Below are 12,508 nucleotides of genomic sequence, written 5' to 3'. Positions count from 1 at the left end.
CTGCATTCTCTCTCAGTTTAGAGATAATGTGCTTCTCAACCTGACACCAAGAGGGACAGGAGGTGGGTTTTGGGAGTTCAAGGAGGCAGCAGGGCCCTGTGGCTCCATGTCTTTGAAACACCTACCACCCAACAGTGGACAGCCACAGCAGAACCCCTGCGCTGTGTCCTTGGCTTAGTCTCTCAGCTGGCTCAGCCACTGTTTGCCTTATTCACCTTGCTGGAGTGCCCACCAACACTCTATACCAGTGGTCAGCAAACTGGCTTGCAAACTCTTTGGCCCCTTGAGTTTTTAGCAAAGGCCAGCTTAGGAGTACCCTAACTAAGTTAATAACAATGTACCTACCAATATAGTTTAAGTTTAAGAAATTTGGCTTTCAAAAGAAGTTTCAATTGTCGTGCTGTTGATATTTGGCTCTGTTGACTAATGAGTTTGCCGACCACTACTCTATACTATCCAGTGGAAAGACCTGCTTGCTCTCACTGGCTTACTTCACTCTCCAGGCTGAGCTGGCCATGAGCTCCCACCGCAGGGCTGCAGAGTGGCTGAGGTTTCCTTTTTTCTTGCCTTCCCGTTTCTTCCCATTCCTCCCCCCACCCGTACCTCCTGGTAGGTGCTTCAACGCCTGGGTCTCTCAGGTGTGCCTCTATATTGAGCAAGGACTCCTTTGTTGAGTTATAGTTGATCAACCTGTTAATGTTTCAAGAGGAGAGGCCAAGGGGATCTCTCATGCCACCACTTTCCTGGCCTAGGAAATCACTGGAAATTAAAAAAAAAAAAGAAAAAAAATAGAAAAAAGAAGTAGTTTTGGAACATCAGGATGAAAGAAAAGTGGAAATAGCAAAATCGAAGGTAAATATAATAGATTCTCCTGAATTTTTTGATGGTGGAAAGAAAATGTATAACATTCTCTAAATTTTTTGTTTTCTAAATTTTTTGATGGTGAAAGAAAATGTATAACATTCTCTGACATACTCAGAATACACCGGAGACCCGCTGGCCTCCCCAGCTAAGTTTTTTTTTTCTCTTCTACTTAGAAATAGTTTTATTGGCTCATAAGACCTTTGCATATTAAAAAAAAATCCCAGAGCATTATGCAGTATTAAATCACAGTTGTTTTTTTTCCCTCCGATTAAAACTACCCAGAGTATACATTTTTTAAAGGGAAAAGACTACAGAACTGAATTCTGAAATGACATTATGAGTAAAATACTATGACAAAATAAATAATTCCTTATAACATTAATTCACTGCACAAAGATGCTAGACACTTCATTGAGGAGAAGGAGGAGGAGCGGGAGGGGGAGGAAAAAGGAAAGGGAGAGGGGAAGGAGGAAGAGGTAGTAACATCCTTCTGCTGTCAGAGCCTCCAAGAGTCAGCATCGCCTCTGCGTGAAGAAGTCCACTCTTCTCAATTCTTCGGGCAGGTACTCCTGGTCCACAGGCGCGCTGTGCATGGGATTGTATTCGCAGCCCTTGCCATAGCCCAGGTCCTTCATGAGACCCGTTGGCACATTCCTCAGGTGCAGCGGGCGGGGGGCACAGGCCCTGGTGGTTCCACAGGTAGGCTTTGATGTTGTAGGAGCTGTACACCTCAGTAGACTTTGGGTCTCTGGCAAAATAGACTACACACTGGGCAGAAGCAGCTCACATTCGGCATGTGTATGAAGTGACAGCCCTGGTAGGCGGCCACTGCGTGTGGTAACTCGGATGGGTCTGCCAGACCGAGGTCTTCACTGGCAAACCTCACCAGCCTCCTTGCCACACACAGTGGGTCCTCTCCTCCTTCGAGCATGCGTGCCAGCCAGCACCGCATCCACTTATGAAGAGCAGAGATGCAGTTGTAGGCTCTTTTCCTGCTCAGCCATCTAACGTGAGACTCCTGGAGGCCTCCCTTCCATCATTCCCAGCGGTCAGAACTCTACTGCGAGAATAGGCTTGCCCACTCCTCTTACAAAACGTCTTCCTGGAGCTTCGCCCGGCCAGCCGCGCCAGCTGCAGTCCATTCAGCCCAATCCGGACTCCCCAGCAAAGTTAACTGGCGACACTATACCGGCTGTACTGCAAACCTCGCCACTGCCACAGGGCCTGGCGCCTGGGCCACACAGCCCACACCCACCCGAGCTGCTCAGCCTGGGGCTCCGCATGGGGTGGGGGTGGGGGCCAGCAGGTCTTTTATTTGTTATTTATTTATTTATTTATTTATTTATTTATTTATTTATTTATTTATTTATTTATTTTTAGGGCAAAGTCTCTGATTTTTAATTAAAACTGAAAAACTGTCAGGGACAGGAATGACAGAGGACTCGTCCTAGGTGGATGGAATCCTGAGGGTGGGGAGTGGGGAACATTGTTGACACAATTGTCAGAATTCAAATGGGGTCTGTGGATTGAACCTTAACACCATTTGAATAGTTGGGTGGAGAACTGTTATGTAGGAGTGTCTGCTTTTGGGAAATACATAGGGTAGTATCAGGCATCCTGAGGTGTGTAAAGCATGCTCTCGAACAGCTCAGAAAAAAGAAAAAGAAATGGGGGAATGGAAATTATTATGATCTCTGAATGGATAATAATTTGGCCACTCAGTGTATAAGCTATATAATTAAAGGCTAATATGCAAATTGTCCCTTTGACCAGGAGTTCAACTAGCAGGCAGGCTGGCCAACCCCCCATGACCCCTCCCACTGGCCAGGCTGGCTGGATCCCCACCCATGCACGAATTCATGCATTAGGCCTTTAATACACACATACACACACACACACACACACACACACACACACTCTGAGTGGCCTGGTGCATGAAATTTGTGCATGGGTGGGGGTTGTGTCCCTCAGTCCAGCTTGCACCCTCTCCAATCTGGGACATCCCCCTCACAATCTGGGACTGATGGCTCCTAACCACTCACCTGCCTGCCTGATCACCCCTAACCACCCTTCTTGCTGGCCTGCTTGCCCCCAACTGTCCCCAACTGTTGGCCTGATTACACCCTACTGCCCCTCCACCAATGGCCTGATCACCTGCAACTGCCCTCCCCTTGGCCTGATTGCACCTAACTGTCTCTGCCTCAGCCCCACTACCATGGCTTTGTCAGGAAGGATGTCCAGAAGTTCTCCCAGTCTAGCATATTACCCTTTTATTAATATAGATATATATAAAGAGCCAGGGTCCATAATGACTGAATGGACGATTGGTCCATCCCCCAGCCCTCAGGCTCCATTGATCAGGGGATGGCTAATGGGGGAATTGGAACTTCTCAGGCTTCAATGAATCTGAGGCAGCAGTGACTGGTGCATGGGCTTGGTCCCTCCCCCAGACCAGAAGCTCCCATTGATCAGAGGATGGTTAACAGGGAACCAGAGTGAGTGGTGCAGGGACTGGCAAGCAGCTGGAAGGCAGCCTCTTGGTCCCTCCTCCTGGCCCTCATATTCCAATCAATTGACGGTGAAGGCAGGGAGGAACTGGGGACTGGCTTCCTTAGTAGCCCTGTAGGTTCAATCTCCACAGGACAGGCCAAGCACAATGGACCAGCGCCTCTGGCATGATCCTGACAGAGCTGCCAGCCTCCTGGAACTTGGCCTTGGGCACTGTGGCTGCTTCCCCTCCCTAGATGCTCCACAAGGAAAAGAGGATACCACCACCAGCACCAGGGGCGACCAGTGGTGACTGACTGCTCTCCCTTTGCTTCCTCCAGGTCACAAATAGATCATGGGCTGTCTGGTGCAGGATCACTTCCCCAGATGGCAGAACATGTCCCCAGACAAGAGTTTCCACTTCATTGTGGCCCTGTGTTATGACAAGAAACTGGAGGCCCTCAGAGAAGATGTTTCCACAGCTTCGCATAGTTCCCAGGGTGCTGACTGTGTGTTACCCTCAGGTGAAATTGTCCAGATAACGGAGCAAAGTGACCTGGCCTCGAATGATGCTGCAGAGACTGGAGATGTAAAGGAGGAGGTGAGGCTCCACGAGGGTGCCAGCTCCGACGGGCACCTGGGGCACATCTTCAGGCACACGGCCAAGGAGCTGTTCAATGAGGACGTGGGGGTGCTCACCTGCCACACCCTGAGGAACAAAGGCTGCCAGGAGGTCACCCTGAAAGGGACGGAGAGGGCCTGCTGTGCTGTAAGGCTGCTTACGACTTTTGGCACATCCAGACGTGGTCCTGAAGCTGCAGAGGGCACTTTGTGGAGGCCCTGGCCTGCGCCGGACATGCTTAAGCAGCAGGGCCAGCCCCAGCGGATAACAGGCATGCAGACAGGGCACTGCTGTGGCAGATGGAAGGCCTCTACGCTGCCATCCCAGTGTGGCCCGGAGACCAGCGCCCATGGCAGGAGCTGTACCAGGAGTGGCTGGGGCTGGAGGGTGACTGCACACCACCTAGCAGGGCCAGGACAGCCTGCCAGGACACCAAGTGGTAAAAGTCCAGCAGATGTCCGGCCTGCAGGCCGTCTGAGGAGGGGTGTGAGATGCATGAAGGAAAGGCTTAGCGTCTCTGTCATCGCTTTGGTTTCAGAATTCCCTGCTCCCCATCTGTCGGCTCCCTCACTTTGAAGGGTGCTGTCATCATCACCTGGGTGCGGCTGGAATATTGTATTTCGAGAAGATTGCCCCATTGGAAAACACAGATATTTACATTATGATTCATAACAGTAGCAAAATTACAGTTATGAAGTAGCAACGAAAATAGTTTTATGTTTGGGGATCACCTCAACACGAGGAGCTGTAGTAAAAGGTTGTGGCATAAGAGGTTGAGAAGCACTGCTCTAGTGGGAGAGCAGGGAGGGCCCCCAAGATTAAGAGCTCTTGGCAGTTGCTGGGAAGTTCCTGCAATCGCTGCCATGGGTTCAGCCTGCCACAAGCAGCTGGGGCCCCCAGCAAAGTGGGATGTGCCCTCACTTTTAAGCAAATTAAACCAAACAACGAAGAGTCACAAAACAACAATCAACAGCATCTCTCTCATAACAATATTTACAAGTGCACACAACAGACAGACAACTGTTTGTGGCTTACTGTGCATAGCAAGACAGAATACCAGACAGAATACCCAGTGTCATGTAGGGCCATGCGGAAACCTTAAGCTGAGCAGGCTCTGGTACAGCGACCAGACAAGGACTGTGAGAGGCTGCATGCAACCAAAAGCTGATCAGGCTCACACCAGAATGGGTGGCAGCGAACAACAGATGCCCCTCGTTACAGAATTACAGAATGCCTGATTGAACTTCGGTCTAAGGTGAGGTGACAGGGATTGCTGAGGCTACATGGAAATTCCACAGGAAAATTTCTGACAGCATCGAGAATAAAATAATAAAGAGTCCAGGCATCAGTTCCAAGAACCTCCAGTCCAGGCCACAAGTGGGATCCCTGGAACTTAATCCAGAGAATTCTGTCCCTTTTTGTCCCACCAGAGTCACCAGCCACCTCTGCTGATAGAATCCTGATTGAGAAATCATAATGATAATCATTCTCTTGCCTTTCAGAAGTGCCCTGATCTTTATTCTTGTTTCTTTTAAAAATTCCTTCTAGTGTTTCGGACACCAGAATATCTCCTGACAGCTGAAACCTCTGTTATTGCCCAAGAAGAAAGTTTGTGTTCATACCTGATGAGTCTGTTAATGTACCATCTTTGCTAAATCACATGGACTACCAGTCAACTCCCTGAGTGATCTGCCCCCCAGACCAGCACATTTTCTAAGTCAATGGATGGGGTCATGGGATTCTGGGTGGGAAACGTTGCCCCTGAGTTTAGGAATTGGTGTCTTGAATTGTGTTTTCTCTTGCATGTGATTGCATTGTTGCTGTGGCATCTGAGAGAGCAGCCATCAAATGAGCCACATGCCTGCTAGTGAAGCCCCTGCTGACCTCTCAGGGCACACAGCAGAAGGGGTGGGGGCATATTAAATTGTAGGAGCTGGTCACCATGAGTGGGGTGTTGGTGATAGATGGGACAGTGCTCTCAAGCCTGGACCATTCTCACTAAACTCTAACCTGTGGCGCAGTATTTTGCAGAAGAGCTCTGATAGGGATGAGCGGCCTGAGCCATTACTGATTAGTTTACCCCGTTACAAAGAAGAAATCAATATATAATTTACAAAACCAAGTACATAAGCCTCCCCTAGGAGAGGCAGAGCTTTGGAAATTACTCCCCTGTCTCCTTTACTGGTCTCAAGTGTAAATAGAACTTTTCCCCCACCAGGACTGTGTTCCTTTGAACCCACTGTGTAAGGTCATGGAGAAGATGTGACCTCCAGTTGACCCAAAGTATGGACCAAAGCAATTGGAGGCTTGTGGGGAAGCACGGGACTTGATTGGGAAAGTCTGTAAGGAGGATTCTCGGAAAGATTGGGGGCTTCTAAGGGGACCTTGCCAAAGGTGGCAGCACCTGCCTTGACTTTTTCAAACCAGTCCAATCCCCTGGGTGCTTGCTGAAATCTCTATATAGTCTTTAGACCAAACCTTGTAGAAGCATGTGCTTTCTCAAGGATATCCTGCTGTTTGTATCTAGAGGTTCATTTTAGTGCACACTGTTGTTACAATAAAAGTCTAAGGAGTCAGGCAATTGGGGCTGTTTGGTGCCTCCTGCCAAGTAGCCCCTTAGCCCTCTCTTTCACAGAAATGTGTGTCAGTGTAATCCATTCATATTTGGAATGTGCATTCAGCTTGCCTTTTTTCTTCCTAGAAGCTGCCTCAGGAACACAGCATTGAGATAGTAATGTGTTGCTGAGACCATTTGGGTGTTGTATGTCTCTAGGCCCACCTAAAGCCTTTATATCAACTTTTCAGATCTGGCAGGTAGCTGCTGAGAATATTTCTTTGGGCCATTCAAGACAAGTCTTGTAAGTAAGTTCCTGGGCTTATTAAACTGCTACCTAAATATCTGCAGAGGTCTGCCTCATTTGTAGGTTTCTCCTGCCCTCTATATTGTGTTGCTTTCAGATTATTCCTGAGAGATTTTGAAACAACATATGCTTTCATTTATTTACTAGAGGCCCAGTGCATGAAATTTGTGCATTGGGTGGGGGTGTCTCTCAGACCAGCCTGCACCCTCTTCAATCTGGGACCTCTTGGGGGATGTCCAACATCCCACTGTGGATGTGCCCACAACCAAGGTACATGCCCCTGACCAGAATCAAACCTGGGACCCTTCAGTTTGCAGACTGACACTCTATCCACTGAGCCACACTGGTTTTGGCTCCTAGTAATATCCTAAAGTCACAATAATGGGTTTTCTTGTCTTATTCCTGATTTTAATGGGAAAGATTCCAATCTTTTACAATTCTGTACTACATTAGCTATGCTTTTTGTATATATGCCCTTAATCATGTTCAGGAAGTTGCTTTCTAGTCTTATTCAATTAAGTGTTATCATAAAAGTGTATTGGATTTTGTCATATGGTTATTCTGCATCAACTGAGATGACCATGTAGTTTTTCATCTCAATTCTATTTATGTGTATAGTAGAGGCCTCGAGCATGAAATTTCTGCATGGGCAGGGTCCCTAGGCCTGGCCAGTGATCTGAGCCAATTGGGATCTTCTGGCTGCAAGCTGGGACCTTCCTTTCCTGGCTGGGCCTTCCTTCGTTACACACTTCCCCTGGTGGTCAGTGCACATCATAGTGTGTGATCAAACTCCTGGTCTCCTGATCAAACTCCTAAGGGGACACTTTGTATATTGTCCATATATATATATATATATATATATATATATATATATATAAATATAATATAAATATATAAATTAATTAATGTAATATATATATATATATATATATATATATATATATATATATATATTACATTAATTAATTTCCTTATGTTGAACTATCCTCACATTCCTGGGATAAATCTCACTTGTTTCTGGTATATATTTTTTATTATGCTTGAATTAGATTTCCTAGTATTTTGTTGAGGGATTTTTATGTATATACTAGAGGCCCAGTGCACAGAATTGTTGCATGGGGGTGGGGTCCTTCTACCCAGCCTGCACCCTCCTGCAATCCAGGACCACTGGCTCCTAACCACTCGCCTACCTGCCTGATCATCCCTAACTACTCATCTGCCTGCCTGTTGCTCTTAAACACCTCTTCCTGCCTGCCTGATTGCCCCTAACTACTTGCTTTCCTGTCTGACCACTTCTAACTGCCTCTGCCTCTGCCCCTGCACCTTAGACCAAGACTTCCCTCCTCCAGCTGGCCACAGACATCCGTGACCCAGGATTCCCTTCCTCTGACTGGCCACAGGCACCCAGAACCCTGGGAAGCTTCACCTGGGCTCTGGCTTTGTCAGGAAGAACATCAGAATGATGTCCAGAAGACGTCCTGTTTACCCAGTCTAATTAGCATATTACCCTTTTATTAGTATAGATTTGTACAAAATACTGGTCTATAGTTTCCTTATATTATTATTCCTGATTATTTTGACTGGTTCTGTTATCAGGGTAATGCTGGTCTCAAAGGATAACATGAGGTATTTTGATAATTAGTGTTATATGCCAACATTGTTAAGCCATGGCATCTAGATACTTCCTTAAACACCAGTATATATGTTGAAGTGAAGGTGTTTTTCTTTATAATAAGAGTAATCTAACCTAATAATAGAGCAATATGCAAATTAACCATCACTCCTCTACACAAACCATGCCCACCAACCAATCAGAGTCAGCATGCAAATTAACCCAACAAAGATGGTGATTAATTTGCATACATGGAGGGAGGGAGGAGTGAAGACTAAAGACAACATCAAAGAAAGAGGGAGGGAAAGTGGAAAGCAAGGCAGCTGTGGCTGCTGTAGGGAAAGCACTGGCAGCACATGTGGGGCGGAGCAAGGTGTGCAGCAGCAGCGTGCATGGCTGCAGAGGCAGCATCAGCATTGGGCGCAGCGGGTTGGGCGTGTGGGGCCTGGTGCGCTGCGGTGGTGGCAGCACAAGTGGCCATGGAGATGGTGGCTGAGGTGGCTGCGGGCATGGTTGGGTGGGTGGAGTGGGTGGGACTGGTGGGGTGCGCCCTGCCCACCACAACGGGAGTGGTGGGGGGGAGGGAGAAGGGGAGGTGGCAGGAGGGAAGCCCACCGGAAGTCTTGTTTGGATAGTATTTCAATAAAGCAGATTACTATCCATAATACGGGTATCTTTTGTCCAATCAGTTGGAGGCTTTAAGACGGATAAGGGGGGAAAAAAGGAAAAGCAAAAGAGAGGGGGGGGGGGGGTAAAGTGAAACAAGGAAGAGGGAATTATACCTTTACTGTGTCTTAGAATTCCAGCTCCAACATGAGTTATCATGGGTGTCCAGCAAGTCAGACTACTGTGTAGATTTTGTATTTCTCTGCCTCCAGTATCACATGAGGCAATTCTCCCCTCTCTATACAGACCGATTTCTCTGAAAAACCCTAGCAAATACATATGTATCTCCTGATCATTTTATTAGAAAACTTGAGAAGGATTAGCAATAATTCTACTTTCTTTTTTAAATCTTTTAATTATTTTATTTTTAAAATTTAATAAATCTTTATTGTTCAGATTATTACAATTGTTTTTCCTTTCCCCCCCATAATTCCCCTCTACCCAGTTCTCATCCCACTCTCTGCTCTTACCTCCTCCCAACTCTCCTCATCCATAGGTGTACGATTTTTCTTTCCCCCTGAGAATTATCAGTCCATTCCCTTTCCATGTCCCTGATTCTATTATATTCATCAGTTTATTCTGTTCCTCAAATTTTTAATTCACTTGATTTTTATTTTTTTTATTTTATTTTTTTTTTTTAAATATTTTATTGATTTTATACAGAGAGGAAGGGAGAGAGATAGAGAGTTAGAAACATCAATGAGAGAGTCATCGATCAGCTGCCTCTTGCACACCCCCTACCGGGGATATGCCCCCAACCAAGGTACATGCCCTTGACCGGAATCGAACCCGGGACCCTTCAGTCCCCAAGCCGACGCTCTATCCATTGAGCCAAACCGGTCCCGGCTAATTCACTTGATTTTTAGATTCACTTGTTGATATATATGCATTTGTTGGTTATGATTTTATCTATACTTTTTTCTTATTTCTCTTCTTAAAGAATACTTTTCAGCATTTCATATAATACTGGTTTGGTTTTGATGAGCTCTTTTAGCTTTTTCTTATCTGTGAAGCTCTGATATTGGTATGCTTGAAGTTGTCCCAGAAGCTTCTTACACTATCTTCAAATTTTTGGATTTTTTTTTCTTCTTTTCTGGTTGAGTATTTTTTGCTTCTTTGTATTTCAAATCTTTGGCTTGATTCTTGCGATCCTCTAGTCTGCTGTTGGATCTCTGTATGTTATTCTTTATTCCAGTCAGTGTATGTTTAATTTCTAGTTGGTCCTTTTTTATATCCTCAAGAGTATCACTAAATTTATTGGCCTTTTCTAGGAAATTTTTGCAAAACCTTATAACTATGGTTTTGAACTCTATATCCAGTTTTTTGTTTTCCTCCAATTTTTGCATTTGTGATCTGTTTCCTTGTCTCTGAATTTTTACTGTTTCCCTGAGTTGGTAGGGTAGCTTTGTGTGATAAGTGTCCTATATGCCCAGTGGGTTGGCCTCCTTCGTTACCTGAGGTGGACACTCTTAGTGCACCCCTTTGTGGACTATGTGTACAGCTTTTTTGTAGTTAAGTCTTTATTGTCATTGGTATCACTGGGAGGAATTGAAGTATATTAAAGTTGGCTGTGAGAATTAGCTGTGTCTATGATGGGAGAACTTCTGTGCTGGAAACATCCTTATGAGACAAGATTTGCAAAATTGCAAAAGATTTTGTGCTCAGCTTGGATGGGGCAGAGTCTCAGGGCTGAGTAGACAGTCTTGGCTTCCCTTCATCCCTGACCTATGAGGATCCTGGGTCTCAGTGTCCCTTGGTAATTTCTGTAAGTACCTCTGAGAGAAAGCAGCCCTTGAGTTTCACCCACTGCCAGACAGTCCAGTTTCTCCCCAAATGAATCTGGATTTCCAGATTCTTGCCCAGAACTGGAGTTCAGCACAGTGGAGAGCTTCTGGTTCCCTCCAGCTAGAGAAAACCAGCAGCACACTCAACAGTCAGTCCTCTCAGTGTGCACTTACATGTGTGCCTCCAGACCCCTGCCCTCCACAGCTCCCCCAAATCTCCATGTGCCTTTATCTCTACCTGACAATCCAGAGTCCCCTGGTATGAGCCTGGGTCCACAGGGTCTTGCTCAGAACTGGGGATCAGTGCAGTCAGAACTGAGGTTCAGTGCAGTTGGGAGCTTACTTCCCTCCCACCAGAGAAAGCCAGCCAGGCACTCAGCCACCTTTCCTCTCTGTGTTCATGTCTCTGTACCTCAGCTTTTTGAAGCTCCTCTGATTCTCTATGAGCTTTTCTCTTTCCTTCTAGTTGTAGAATTTCCACTCAGCCAGCTTTCTTGTGGTTCTGAATAATGTCTGTTTTCTCTTTTAGTTGTAGTTTTGAAATTGTTGTGTGAGGCAGCAGTTTAGCTGCTTACCTATGCTGCCATCTTGTTTTCTCCTGTGTTAATGATCTCAAAAATTTTTTTTAAATAAGAAAGCAAGAATGCAGTTTGAAGCACTTTTCAGCAATAAAAGTGAACTGCAGAAAATAGCTTACTTGGTTGATATCTTTGCCATCTTGAATGAATTAAATTTATCACTGCAAGGACCAAATGCAACATACCTCAATTTGTCTGAAAAGATCTGATCATTGTAAATGAAACTTCAGCTTTGGCAAAAATATTGGATGAAAATAAAATTACATGTTTCCTACCTTATCTGCTTTCTTTGAGGAACATGACATTGAACCAGACAAAAGGATTACGATGATAATTTCTGTGAAAGAACACTTGCAGGTGCTTGCAGACGAAATTCCGTTGTACTTTCCAGATCTACCTGACACTCCATTTGCACTTGCCAGAAGCCCATTCACAAAGTTGAAGATGTTCCTGAGACAGCACAAGAAGAGTTCATTGAACTTATTAACAGTAGTGCAGCGAAAACTGATTTTTCTACAATGCCAATTACAAAATTCTGGATCAAGTGTTTGTAGTCATTTTCTGTTCTGAGACTGTGTTGCACTTTCTTTTTCCATTTCCAAAAACATATCCTTGTAAAACATGGTTTTACAGCTTGTTGATTATCAAGTCAAAATACAGAAGTAGACTTGTTGTGGAAGATGATCTTCATTGTGCTCTTGCAAAGACTGCCCTGAGAATTTCTGATTTGGTGAGAAAGAAGCAATCTCAACCTTCACACTGGCGTTGGCTTTTTACGCATATTGTCACAAAATGTAGCAATTTAGTTTACTGTTGTTATTTAAGACTGTTATCCATGCTATACCATGCTTCAAGACAAAATTTCATTTATTTGTAATTAGAAATAAATATTTCACAATATATAATTACATATTGTTTTTGTGATTAATCTCTATGCTTTAATTATGTTTAATTTATAACAATGAAAATACATCCTGCATATCAAATATTTTCCATTATAATTCATAACAATAGCAGAATTACAGTTATGAAGT

General features: G+C 45.1%; 1 protein-coding gene across 1 annotated transcript; it reads left to right on the top strand.

The window, feature by feature from the left end:
- Positions 1 to 3,706: 3,706 nt before the first annotated feature.
- On the top strand, positions 3,707 to 12,028 carry LOC123651980 (nuclear prelamin A recognition factor-like). The gene is made up of 2 exons (XM_045578664.1): positions 3,707 to 4,120; positions 11,897 to 12,028. The coding sequence occupies exons 1-2, from the start codon at positions 3,707 to 3,709 to the stop codon at positions 12,026 to 12,028; spliced, it is 546 nt and encodes a 181-aa protein (XP_045434620.1).
- Positions 12,029 to 12,508: the final 480 nt, after the last annotated feature.

Source organism: Pipistrellus kuhlii, unplaced genomic scaffold (genome assembly GCF_014108245.1).
Source record: "Pipistrellus kuhlii isolate mPipKuh1 unplaced genomic scaffold, mPipKuh1.p scaffold_m20_p_10, whole genome shotgun sequence".
Lineage (NCBI taxonomy): Eukaryota > Metazoa > Chordata > Mammalia > Chiroptera > Vespertilionidae > Pipistrellus > Pipistrellus kuhlii.
Note: the sequence above shows the minus strand (reverse complement) of the source record. Positions and strands in the feature narration are given on the sequence as shown.

Coding starts and splice junctions, on each gene's coding strand:
- LOC123651980 (XM_045578664.1), top strand. CDS start 3,707: ATGGGCTGTCTGGTGCAGGATCACTTCCCCAGATGGCAGAACATGTCC. Junction 4,121..11,896: donor CGGAGAGGGCCTGCTGTGCT/GTAAGGCTGCTT, acceptor TGCACTTGCCAG/AAGCCCATTCACAAAGTTGA.